The sequence below is a fragment of the Camelus dromedarius genome, chromosome 7, assembly GCF_036321535.1.
Source record: "Camelus dromedarius isolate mCamDro1 chromosome 7, mCamDro1.pat, whole genome shotgun sequence".
NCBI classification, from domain to species: domain Eukaryota; kingdom Metazoa; phylum Chordata; class Mammalia; order Artiodactyla; family Camelidae; genus Camelus; species Camelus dromedarius.
In genome coordinates this window covers 52,510,204-52,522,845 of record NC_087442.1, presented here as the reverse complement: position 1 = coordinate 52,522,845, position 12,642 = coordinate 52,510,204, and the positions used below count along the sequence as shown (strand labels likewise).

The following is a 12,642-nucleotide window of genomic DNA, read 5'->3' as shown; positions in this document are numbered from 1 at the left end:
ATTTTTCAACGACAAAAATTGGGGCACAGAGATGCTATGTAACTTACCCAAAGTCCGAAATCTAAAATATGGTGAGGCCAGGATTTGAACACAAGCTGTCTGATGGGCCAGCTGTCTAACCAGAGATGCCGTGCCAACATCAGTCTAATCTGTCCCAATTAATTATGTGAAAAGCCTCGGAGCTGAAATAACATTTATAGCTGCAGAGTGAAATGGAATAAAACTTTGTGACTTCCCCTAACGCACAGGCTGAAGCCCTGCCTCCCAATATGAGGGGTCTTTAGGAGGTAAACAGGAGGAGGCGAGGTCCTGAGGGTGGGGCCCTGATGAACGGGATTAGTGCCTTCATAAGAATCTCAGGAGAGCTTGCAGCCCTTCTCCTGCTCTTTCCACCAGGTGAGGCTATAAGCTACAAGGAGAAGGTGGCAATTTGCAGCCCAAAAGAAATTTACCAGAATCCATGCTGGCACCCTGATCTCAGACTTCCAGCCTCCAGAACGATGGGAAATGAATTTCTATTGTTTATAGGTCACCCAGTCTGTGGCACACTGTTACAGCAGCCCGAACAGAGTAAGACACAGGATATATTACGGGGATTGTGGAGAGAACTCAACATCAAACAACTTGAGGAAAAGATCTTCATGGTACTATCTAGGTCCAACACTGACTATCTGGTTTTGCTGGGGTAGGGAGTCCAGGAGCTAATCCATCATCAAGAATTCCACATTCTTACCACATCCCCCCAAAACATATAAAACACTTATTTGATATATATCAAATATAATTTTATAGCATGCTGCAAATTTAAATTTAAATCAGTAACTTCCTTGAATTTAGTGATTGAATACATATAAACAATTTCTTATTGAAAGTTATTAAGCAATTAAAATCAAGAAAGCAAATGCAATATATCACTTTTCTAATAAACTATGGGAATGTCACTTTGCCAACATTGCATTGCAACATGAAAAAATATGATCCTTAAATGATGCTGATAAGCTGACCACAAGTACTGAATAGCATAGAAGATTCACTACTTTTATAACCTTCAGGATAATAAGTTTGTTTCCAGTTATGTGTTGACAATGGCAATTTATTACACAACGATACATCCTAATTTAAATATTTTTTGCTTTTCAATTACACAGGAAACTTCCTGGAGGATTAAGTATAGCACTTTTCATTGTTGTCTTGGTTATTTAAAAAAGAGTAGCAAGTCTAATGATCATTGAATACACACTATTTATTTCATTCACAGTTAATCAGTTAATTTGTCTTCTGATAAAATCCATTTCAATAATGTGTATACTCACCATGTCACTGCTCACTACCCATGTATTGAGTGCTCACTAATCTTTGTCTCAATGTTACAACTTATACATTTATGACAATTTTTATTACCACTTGTCTTAGGTACTTCCATAAATTTATTACTAAATCAAGCATTTTAAGGATATAATTAAACATACTCCCATATTCCTCAGCCAATAAAAGTAGCAGCCTATAATATTTTTAATACTTAATTATTAAATTCTATTTACCAATGCAAATGGAATTTGAATATCTGAGCCAAAGTTATTCTAAATGATCATGTAGCTATCATCACAATAATTTATCTGTTTTATACAAATGCTTCCATAGGTATATTTCCTATAATACCCAAACACTGGAAAATATACCTTAATAATCCAGCTAAGTTCAACGTAACTTCAACCAAGCTATTATGTTTACCTTCTTTGGCAGATTATGTCACCAAACTCTCCTGTCCTCCAAGTCCAATCTTAGGGCTAAATTTTATAACTCCTCTGTCTCTCTCTCCCGCCCTCCTTCTGTCTCTCTCAGTTCTCATATTTTATTACCGCCCAAGCTCTCCTCTGTTCGTTTTAATGCTACAATATCAGAATCTATGCTTTTCTCATCATCTTTCACCATCCACATTTTTCCAACAGCCCACTGGCCTGACTTCCATCTCTCTCTATTACCATAGTCCAGTACCATGTTTGCAAACTAAGCTTCTCAGAGCCTAGCATCCCCGTTGACGTCACCCTGCCCCTAGTCCCCCATGATCACTCTTCACTGCCTCACTCACGTTAAGCATCGTATATTTTAATTCCATCTCATTTTCACAGCCTTAGCTCCACTTACTTCCTTCATTTGCAGTGCGGCTAAATGTGGGTCATCTCACTTTTTCAAATACATGCTGAATTTTTTTTAATCCATATCAATTTTTTTCCATTTCCCTTAAAACTATTTTTTAAGATCCATTTCAAATCTTATTTCCTCCATGAAGACTTCCCTTTCTTCATCTCTAGCTGTATATACTAAAGCCCTCCAGAACCCTAAACTTTGCTTGTGGCACTTGGAATATTTTCTGTAGATACAGGTATTTATCCATTAATTTCTAGCCTTCATAAACTGTAAATTCTGAGACGAGATGGTCCGTATCAGTTCATTTTTGCATTTCCTGCAGTTCTACGCAGAGTACCCTCCCTAAAGAAGATGCTCGGAAACACTGGATCACTGGATATGACACCACAGCAAAGAGCATATAGAAAGTGGAAAACATGGGTAAATCATTTTTTACTCAGTGTAGAAACCATTGAGTGCATACACGCAGACAAGAGTTCAGCCATCTTAGGCTAAATTTTCCTCATGCAGTAAGTACGTGAATCATGCTTTCAGTGGCTCAAAACCGTTTTTCAGTTTGAGGACCACATTTTGAGGTCAACAATTTCTGACTCTCTCCTCTCCCTGTGATACTTGTTGTATTTTTATTATCACTGACTGAGAAAATTCACGGTTCTTCTATGGATTTGCATCTTCCATGCAAATACCCACCAGCATTCGCACAACCTCGCCCAGAACACCTCAGCCCTCGAGTTAGGCTGTTCGGGGAATCCTATGAAATTGGCCTGTTCAGGTAATGTACACTAAGTGTTTACTAATGTTCCTGTCTTAAAATACGTGCCCTCTAAATGTGAGTGTTATTATTCATTCACCTATATTTCTTGTTATTCCAAACCCCGCTTTTGTGTTTAATCCTTATCTTTCTCTCCTTCATAATGTGACTCAGACCACTCCTGACTTGTCTGCCCTCCTCGCCACGATTCCTCTCTGCATACGCATCTCCAGCTGCTTCAGTTCTTGCCCCTTTTACTACCGGGGGCTATTGGTTCTTTTTCGCTTCCCACATCTTGAGTTTCATTCTCTCCCACCTTCATGGTTACTTCCTGTGTTCATCATGTTCCCAGCCTTTTGCTGCCCCCTCTTTATTAGTTGCTTCGTGTTCTCTCTTCAACACCTTGACTGACACGGTTGCTATCCATTTAGATTCAAAATTCAGCTTGTGAAACAGACATGTTTTTTCAAAATCCATGGCAAAAACAACTTCTTATGAATCAAATTTAATGGTTTGCATGTAAAGAAACTTACTATATGTAAAAGTCACATACTGTAAAGCGAATCACCATGGCCTTTCTTTTGTACAAGTGCACACACTAAATGAGTTGGTGTAACGTCCTGACACCTCTTTCTTTTACCACCTCTAATTTCAACTCCATGATGCAACTAGGACTCCATACCGCCAGCCCCCAGTCCTTCTGAAATGTTACACTAACAAACAGGAAAAGAAAAATCTCACTCTCCCTTTGACTTCCATTTATCCTCCTCTCTGACAGTATCACCCATCTCCACTCTCCCAAGCTGTCTTGCCCTTTGCTTCACATCTATTACAGCTGGAGTGTTTCCAAGTTTAGTTTTGCATCTATCAGCCTAGTTCTTTTTCTTCTAGACTTGATGTTTAAGTTTACCTTTTCCTTTTTTTCATGCCAAAGGAGGAGTCTCAAATCCAATTACTTGCAAATACAAAAGACATTCCTATATTTATTAAACAGGATCTCTAATCTGTTTTGGTAAGTAAATACTTTTTAATGCAAATGCCATATAAAATCATATTATCAATACAAATACTTACACTCAGCATATTTCTGAAGCTGAGAAAATTCTGAGGGGCTGAGGTGGGCCCACTTTTCCTGGTTTGTCATGGTGGCGGTGGGGAGTTCTCTTACATACCAGGTGAGGAATTCTTTCTTCAGAAGTTTGGCAGAATTTTATGCTTCAAAGTTTCCACATGGTATGTCTCATTATAAAATACCTCAAGCTTTCAAAATATGCAAGCTGTCAACAGGAAACCACTGTGGACATGAGTTTGTAGTTTCAATAAGGTCTTAAAGGACTGCAGAAAGAAAAACATAAAGATCAAAAGATTAGCATTATTAAAAAGAAAAAAATGGTAAGTTATAGAATGTTAAAGATTTTTAATTCCTAAATAATATTTTTAAAGCTATTCTATTTTGCATAATACTCCATCTTTAATTGTTCACTCTTTAATGGCACTATCATATATATTTCCTAATGCCAAATCCTAGAAAAAATATGATTAAAAATACAAAGTGTAAAGATAATTGTGTAAGGTCTACTTAATACAAGGAGGTTTTTTTTGGGTTTTTTTGGTTCAGTTTTATGAACTCTACATTTCACCAGCAAACAAAGGTGTCATTTTTACCAATCAAAAATGTATCATTTATTTAATACCTAAACAAATGATAGGTAACTAGACCCGAGTTGTTTTTTTTTAACATTTTTTATTGAGTTATAATCATTTTACAATGCTGTGTCAAATTCCAGAGAAGAGCACAATTTTTCAGTTATACATGAACATATATATATTCATTGTCACATTTTTTTCTCTGTGAGCTACCATAACATCTTGTATATATTTCCCTGTGCTATACAGTATAATCTTGTTTATCTATTCTACATTTTGAAATCCCAGTCTGTCCCTTCCCACCCCCCGCCCCCTGAAGTCATTAAAGATAGGTAAATAAGCTCTAGAGTTCCCTGCACATACAATCCATTAGTCCAACCAGCTTTCCAACAATGGTCTGGAATGTTCATCAGTGGTAGCAAGTATATTTGCAACTATGCAAATCAATTTGGGGAGTTAAATAAATTGGGATTTTCTAGCAATAAAACAAAGAGAATAATTTTCATTTTACCATCTGTAAAAATCCCAATAAAGTTTACCAAATTAAAGCAATTCCAAATGCCTGACAGACTTTCATAATGATAGTAGATGGAACTACTGTGAATCATGCTTAAAAATAAACCCCTAGGTTGTCATGGACCTACATTCATTGCTACACCTATAGAGGCAAACAAAATGAAAAACCATCTGGTTTCAATTTTTTATCAGAGACAGTAATCAATTGCTCAGTAACCAAGCAGACTGACACTGCAATTGTTATAGAAATTGAAGCATTTAGAAACAACTTACTTGGATAGTTTATGAAACTGTATGACTGGAAGGCTTATGTATATAAATGCCATTACCTAAAGGCGAGGTACCTATATTTGGCATTAGCCTAAACCTTCTTCAGTATCTCTCCACTGTTCTCCACAATCAACCAAACGACCTAACTGTTCTGTTGACTTTGACTAAAAACACACACACACACAAACACCTCTTCTTGTTGGTTCATCTGCTTACGTTTCCTGCAGTCAGTTTTACAAGGTGATAGTCTGCTACTGATGCATTAGCAGAGGCCAAATTGCTAGGTCTTTTCTTCTTCCCAGGGGCTGCTCCTACATCACAGCCATGACTTTGTAGAAGCAATGCCAACGAAAAGAAATGAAAACATGTGATGGATATTTCTTTGTGTTTTCCACCCAGTTTCTTCCTGCTGATTCCATTCTTCACGTTGATTTCATCCTAATTCTTTGCTTCTATCCAGTTACATGACATTTTGGTAGGATGATAAAACAAGGTGTCCTGTTCTCTCCTATCCAAAGGGAGACAGATGATTCAGTCGCATTTGTAACATCAGATTCTGTTTCATGGGGCTTTAAATGTTAAGTGGAGTTATTCAAGGACAGGGTGAAAATAGCTGTATCTAAATGATTACAGCAATAACGGGATACTTGTCCCTGTCGGAGCCTGACTCTCCATATCTTTTCACTTCTAGAAGCAGGTAATATCATTTTAATAAGGGCGTAAGGGGGAGAATCAGTTTCTGTTGCCTACAACTGCAAAATCAAAATTGATGATAATGCCTGTTCATTTATTCATTCCAAAAACTGTTTACTGATCTCTTCTGTGCCAGAAACCATTCCAGGCACTGGAAATACGACAAAGATCAAAACATACAAAAAATGAAAATAATATTAATTCCAACAATATGTCAGGTTTACAGTATGCATGGCACTCTCCTAACAACATTCATGTGTTACATCATTCAGTCTTCAGGAAGCAACTCTGTGAGGTGCTAACAGTCCCCCATTTCAAAATGAGGAAACTGACAACAGGTGATAGGAATCTGGTGGATAAGACAGAGATTCCCAGAAACCCACTCAATAACCATTCTCTCTTGCTTCTTTGGTAACAGAACCCTAACTTTATTGAATGAAAACACACCCACCTAAACAATTACATTCTTCAGGTTCTTTGCACAAAAAAGTGGCCAGTGAGATGAAAGCGGACATGGGGTGAGGTATACGAGAAGGTTCTATTTGGGGAAACAGCTGATATGTGTACTTTTAACCTTTTTTTCTCTTCCTCCAGCCTCCTACCTGGAATGTTGTCATCTTGGCTGCAAATTCAGCAGTTTCTTATGCTACTGAGACAACTTTCAGAATGGAAGCCATGTGGGGGAGAGGATGCAGCTCAGTGGTAGAGTGTGTGCTTAGAATGCATAGGTCCTGGGTTCAATCCCCAGTACCTCTGTTAAAAAAGTATTAATTAATTAATTAATAAGCCTAATTACCTCCCCCTCCAGGGAAAAAAAAAAGAATGGAAACCATATGCTAAGAATAGCAGAATCCCATAAAGTAGACCAGGGGTAGGCAACTAGCAGACTGTAGACAACTTTGGAACATCATCTATTTTTGTAAATAAAGTTTTATTGGAATACAGACACACCTATTAGAGAAATTAACAAGAGGCTAATTTTTGAAAGGATTTCAATGCTAAGTAAAGAGATCTGGGCATTATTCTGAAGGTAGTAAGGAACTACAAAAAAAGCCAGAAACCCGATTACTTTGGGAAAATGTCATTTTGGATTAATGTCAATGTCTTCACTCAGTTTCTTTCTCTTTCCCTTCTATTGTGATAGTTTCTTTACAGGGCCCTGAGCTCTCTCTTCTTTCCTTAACACAGCTTATTCTTTAATGTCCATGTATAGTCAAAAACTGAGATGATTCCACAGGTCTGCCTAATAAATTACCAAGTTAATTAATAAATTAGAATAGCAGTTAATTACTTAATTAATTATAGTTTTCCACATGGCTATCTGCTCAGAAACTTATTAAAATTCCCCAGTTAGTTTCAGATAAGTCACTCAAATTTAAAATGACTGGTTAACTGACATCCTTGAGATCTTTACATGAATGCTGTCTTCACAATAAAGTCTCACTTAGTCATTCAGTTTAAAACTGAACACACCATCCCTCCGTCATTCTTCTGTTTTGAATATAACACCTTATTATCAAATATTTAACTTATTTTTATTATTTAATGTCTGTCTCCTCACACTAGATTTAGGAGCAACACAAATGATTTTGAGCCCAGATGGGATTCCACAAAAAGGACAAAACAACTAAAAACATTTATCGAATTTGCCCTTGATTTTCATTAGAATGTACGTATTAGATTTTGTGTCACCATCTTCTCATGTGCTCTAAGATGTAAATCCCATAAGGGCAGGGATTTTTGTCTGTTCACTGCTGTTTTCCAGTGCTTAGAAGAGTGCTTGGTATATATAAATATTTATAGAATGATTCACTTAAATGCTTTTTTCTTAATGAAAAACTTGGGTAGGAGAGTTAGAAGGAGCCCTCACACTAAGAGAAAATGGTATGTAAAGGAGTCAGGAACAGAAGTCACTGTGGGTTTCACTTTCCCTAGGAGCCACGCCCCTCCCTTCAACTGAATGGACATAAACAGAAGAAGTACTTGGAGATAGAAAGCTTTCACAGTTACAAGGGGAAAAAAAAGCTTTATTTCATAGTTCGTAGTTTTGGTTGTCGTTAAATATAACTGACTTTGTATAAATGAGCACCATTCCCGAGGGCTGCCATAATTGAGATGTCAGTTAAGCAATTCATAATAACAACACTTACACGAGAGTTCAAGACAGCATTTAAATTATTTTTAGATACTTAACAAAAACACTACCTAGCTTTCTTTTATTTAGAATGAGCTTGACAACTTAGGTCTTCACTTTTTGTGATCGAGAACAGCTTTTCTGAACTGACCTCATCCAACTTGCATTTTAGCAAGCGGTATTTAGAGAGTAAGGTAACCCTGAAGGATTCAAAGTAAATTCTCTTCGGTTCTTAGATTTGGTTAATTCCAACATCAGGATGCTTTGACTAAAACTCTTTCTCATCCTTCTCTTAATGGAAGCCTTTGGTTTCTCACATTTCTGACAGTTCCCACTCTCACACGTGACATGCAGCCAAATAAGGAAAATAATAATAATAATAATAATAATAATAATAATAATAATAATAATAATAATAATAATAATAATAATGTGGGGTACAAATGGAAACGGTTTTCCTAATCTAGCTGATCTGATGTTTCACAAGTCTCTGTAAAGGCACCTGTGGTCTGTGCAATGCTAAATCAAGAGGCACAGCTCTTCCTTATGCCTCAGAGGGAGATGGGAATGATGGCAACACTTTTATGGTCTCTGCCTCTTGATAAACGTATAGAAAGAAAACAGGATTCCTTATGGTGCTTTTATGGACTCCCCACTCCCTGCAACGGGTTCTCTTCAGGCACAAAAAATGAAAGCCAGGAAGGATCCGCTTTGCTGGCTGTCAGGATGCGGTCTAATTCTGACATTCTCACTGAGTGAATGGATGTGCCACTTTGCTTGGCTGGTGGCAGGACGTTCTTGTATGGCAGGAGCTGGAGAAGGCTCTCTGGATTACTGAGCCTGGACTAAAACACATTCTCCATAATTAGGGAAGAAAATCAACCTTCTCATGAATAAAGCACAGGCAATGTCTAGATAGATCGATTTGATGGGTTCGTTGTGTTGTTTGTTCGTCACATAAAGTGTAGATTCCTAAATACTTATTAGAACTCAGCATGTGATGACTCCAGTCATCGAATAAAGTTAACACGCACCCAGGCACACTGAAGACTGTATGTATATGAATTTAAGGTGTTACGATGATTGAAAATATGTTCTACATCTCAAGGATCATAAACTCTAAATGAGAAGGTAACCCATGGAAACAAATCACAGGAGAAAAAAGGACGAGAGCCAAAATAGCGATCATAGAATTTTGGAAAGAAAAGTAGGATGACATTAAATGAAATAGTAACGCTACACTTGATTTATAATTATTTGTTCTTTTGTCCATGAAAAGAAGTCTAAATTGAGACCTGCTGACATGCTAGGCACTGTGCCAAGTGGTGGTGATGCAGTTACAGTAAGACAGTTCCTGGATCTTGCGTGAGGGAAAGGTCTACGGTAAGCAAGCCAACTACAAAAATAAATAATTATAAACTGTGATAAGCTACATGCAAAAAACAGGTAGTGGAATTATGCAGGAGAGAGCAGCATGAGCCCTGATGTAGACTGAGAGATGGAAAGTGCAGCCCATAGAAAAGTGTTATTTAAATTAAATCCAGAAAGCTGAGTAACAGTTATAAACCTGAGTGAGAAGAAGAACATTCTGAGCAGAACCCTGAAAGTGAAGAAACAAACAAGTAAAGAAACAAAAAAACAGAAACAGCAGAGAAGCGCTTCCAAAACACCAAGCCTGGTGCCTGGTAAGCAGGAGGGGAAGGGGCACGTGGCTGGACTGCAGAAGCAGGTAAAGACCACATCATGGAGATTCTCAGATGCCACATGGAGGCTTTCCTGTAAGCAGATTGTGACATATGATAAGTTAGAAACTATGACATCGTAAGTAAATTATGAAGCCACTGACGTATTCTGAGAAGGAGATAAATATGGTCTGCATCTATTTGAAGAAGTTCATTTTAATCAATGGATTGGAAGGTGACAAGAATTGCAGCAGGAAGGCCAAATAGGAGGCTGTTCCAGGAACTGGACGACAGCTGGCAGTGGCTTTAACTAGGAAAGTCATAGCAAAGGTGAAGGTTAAAGAGCCAAACTCAAGATGTATTTTTGTAGCCTGATCTGAAAATGAACAGGATGAACTGTGCACAGGAAGGAGGACCGAGAATGACTCCTGTAGTTCTGGGTCGAGCACAGGGTACAGAAAAGTGGAATGTAAAGTTCCCAAATCCTGGAACACTATCAGGTGGGAAAAGAGGAGAAAAATCAGTATTTTTGTTTTGGGGTGTGTTAAATTTGTGGCGAGACATTTAAACAGAAAGGACTAGTAGACAGTGAGACAAGCCTAGCGCAGCCGGAGAGATGGAGGAGTAACGCTGTGAGCTGTACGATACAGACAACATTTGAAGATGCGGAAATGCACACCCTTGCCTGATAATGGCAGCCCTGAAGCTGTGCTACTAAACTCTGCCTTCAGGGAAGAACTTGCATTCAGCTGCAAAGAGAGCAGTTAGCTGGCAGCTTCTGGGTCTTTTTCCTGCAGAATACATTCAGCATTTGAACCAAGGTCACGCTCTTCACAGGTAGAGGTCAATGACTAAAGATGATGTCTGTATGAAGGTCATGCCATTTTTGTCCAGTGTGGGAATCCTCTAACGAGCCATATTTGCTCCAGAACTCCCCAGGGGAGTGGCTGAGACTTTATCATAAGCTATTCAGAACCAAACCTGCACGCCCCCTCTTCTTTCCTTTCTAAGGTATTACATATGAATCATTATTTGAAGGATCTTTCTGCCTAATCCTGCTTTTCTTCTTTTGTTTATCTTTCACAGGAAAAATTTCCTGATAAGCCTTTGTATCCATCACTCCATCTCAGTGTTTGTTTCCTGGTGAAGGACCCCATGTTTGAGGATCCCAAAAGGAAACAGACGGTGCACTTAAAATGGATAAGTAGGAGTTTAATAAAAGGCTTATTTAGGAAATGTGGACAGAGGTTAGAAGAGCTAATAGTTAGGCAATGATGAAGGGAGAGGGAAGTAACAGTGAGAAGATATGAATAAAATATATACAAATGTAGTAAAGGGAGCTCACTAAAGGCATGTAGTAAAAACAGCAGGCAGAGCTAAAAGCTAATAATATACTACTTTTCATTAATTTAAAACTATAACAGCCTGATTTTAAAATATTAACTTGTCAACTAAGGCATCTAAAGGACAATTCATCACATTCTTAACCTGCCACTTCTGAATTAGATAGATCTGTATCCTCATTCAGGTTCTGAGCTGTCTTCCCTTCCTAGATAAAGTAATTCACTTAACTTGAGTTTAATTCCTTTCTTATGAAAAGTGGATAATACCACCCACCTCCCAGGGGCATTAGCATTTCATGAAATAACATGTGCATAATGCATAACCATAAAAGATTCTCAGTAGAGGTTATTTTCTCCTTGCTTTTGTAAGTAAGGATTTGAGATAATTTTTGCAGTCCTGAATTTGAACATATATACAGTATGCGTATCAGGGAAATAGATTAGAAGTCTACAAACCTTTCAGAAGATTATCTCAGTGGCTTAATATTAAGGTTAATAATTGTGTTATTTCTGACCTCTGCTGACACAAAAATCTAAAAAGAAATTTAGGGAAATCTCTGGTGATGCAAAACAGGGAAATATACCAAGCTTTGTATTGTCTGCATTTTGTAGTCACGGTTTTTAACTTGGATTATTATTCAACTGATTCTTTTCAAGAAAATGAAGTGAATTTTCTCTTTCTTTTCACACATGATTTTAAGGAGGACAGAGGACAGAAGATTAGGTGAAAATGTGATCATGACAGGGGTAGGACATTTCTCAAATTGAGATACTGAATGTAAAGTGCCCTCCTGGAATCCTGCTGTACCCCTTCGACAGGTGATGTCTGTCTCCTCCTCCTTATCACTACCTTTCAATCAATAGGTTACAGTGCAAGTGACGCTATACGATGTTCTAGAAGAAAGCCCAAACTAGCCATGTGAAGAGCCCACTTGGGGACGCCACGCGTAGGTGCACCTGTCAACAGCCTAGCTGAAGTCCCAGTCAACAGCAGCCAGTGTCATCCCCCAGGTATGTGAGTCAAGATGCCTTCAGCTGATTCCACCCCAAGCTGTCAGGTAGCCTCCGTCTCCAAACTGGAGGTCTCCCCAGATGAGGTACCAAATTGAGTGGAACAGAAACAAGCCAATATTAAGCCCATTCCAAAAGCCTGACCCACTGAACCCATGAGCACGATAAAATGGCTGTCTCGCAGCAGAATATTCTGTGGTTTGTTCTGGTACAGTAAAAAGAATACACGTCTTAGAGCAATATTTGACACACATAAAAAATACCAAAGTACTATTACTTTACTATGATGATGATGATCACATTTTGCATGTGCCCAAATATGCAAAACGTGTGTGTGTGTTTAACTCTTATTTTACCATTCTTACATTATATGGTCGAGTTCATATTGCCGTGTATTTTCCATTTCCCTCTGAAGTGAAGAATGAAATCTTTGAGAGCTGAGTATAA

At 38.0% G+C, this 12,642-nt stretch overlaps 1 protein-coding gene across 7 annotated transcripts in view; it reads right to left on the bottom strand.

Moving 5' to 3' along the window:
* Positions 1-12,642, bottom strand: part of DGKB (diacylglycerol kinase beta) — a 637,574-nt gene that overhangs the window by 526,852 nt on the left and 98,080 nt on the right. For all 7 annotated transcript variants that reach the window (XM_064487528.1, XM_064487529.1, XM_031454980.2 and 4 more), the window contains exon 2: positions 3,974-4,234. In XM_064487528.1, the coding sequence (XP_064343598.1) occupies positions 3,974-4,043 (70 nt within the window). In that variant the 5' untranslated portion in view covers positions 4,044-4,234. The remainder of the gene's footprint in view (positions 1-3,973; positions 4,235-12,642) is intronic.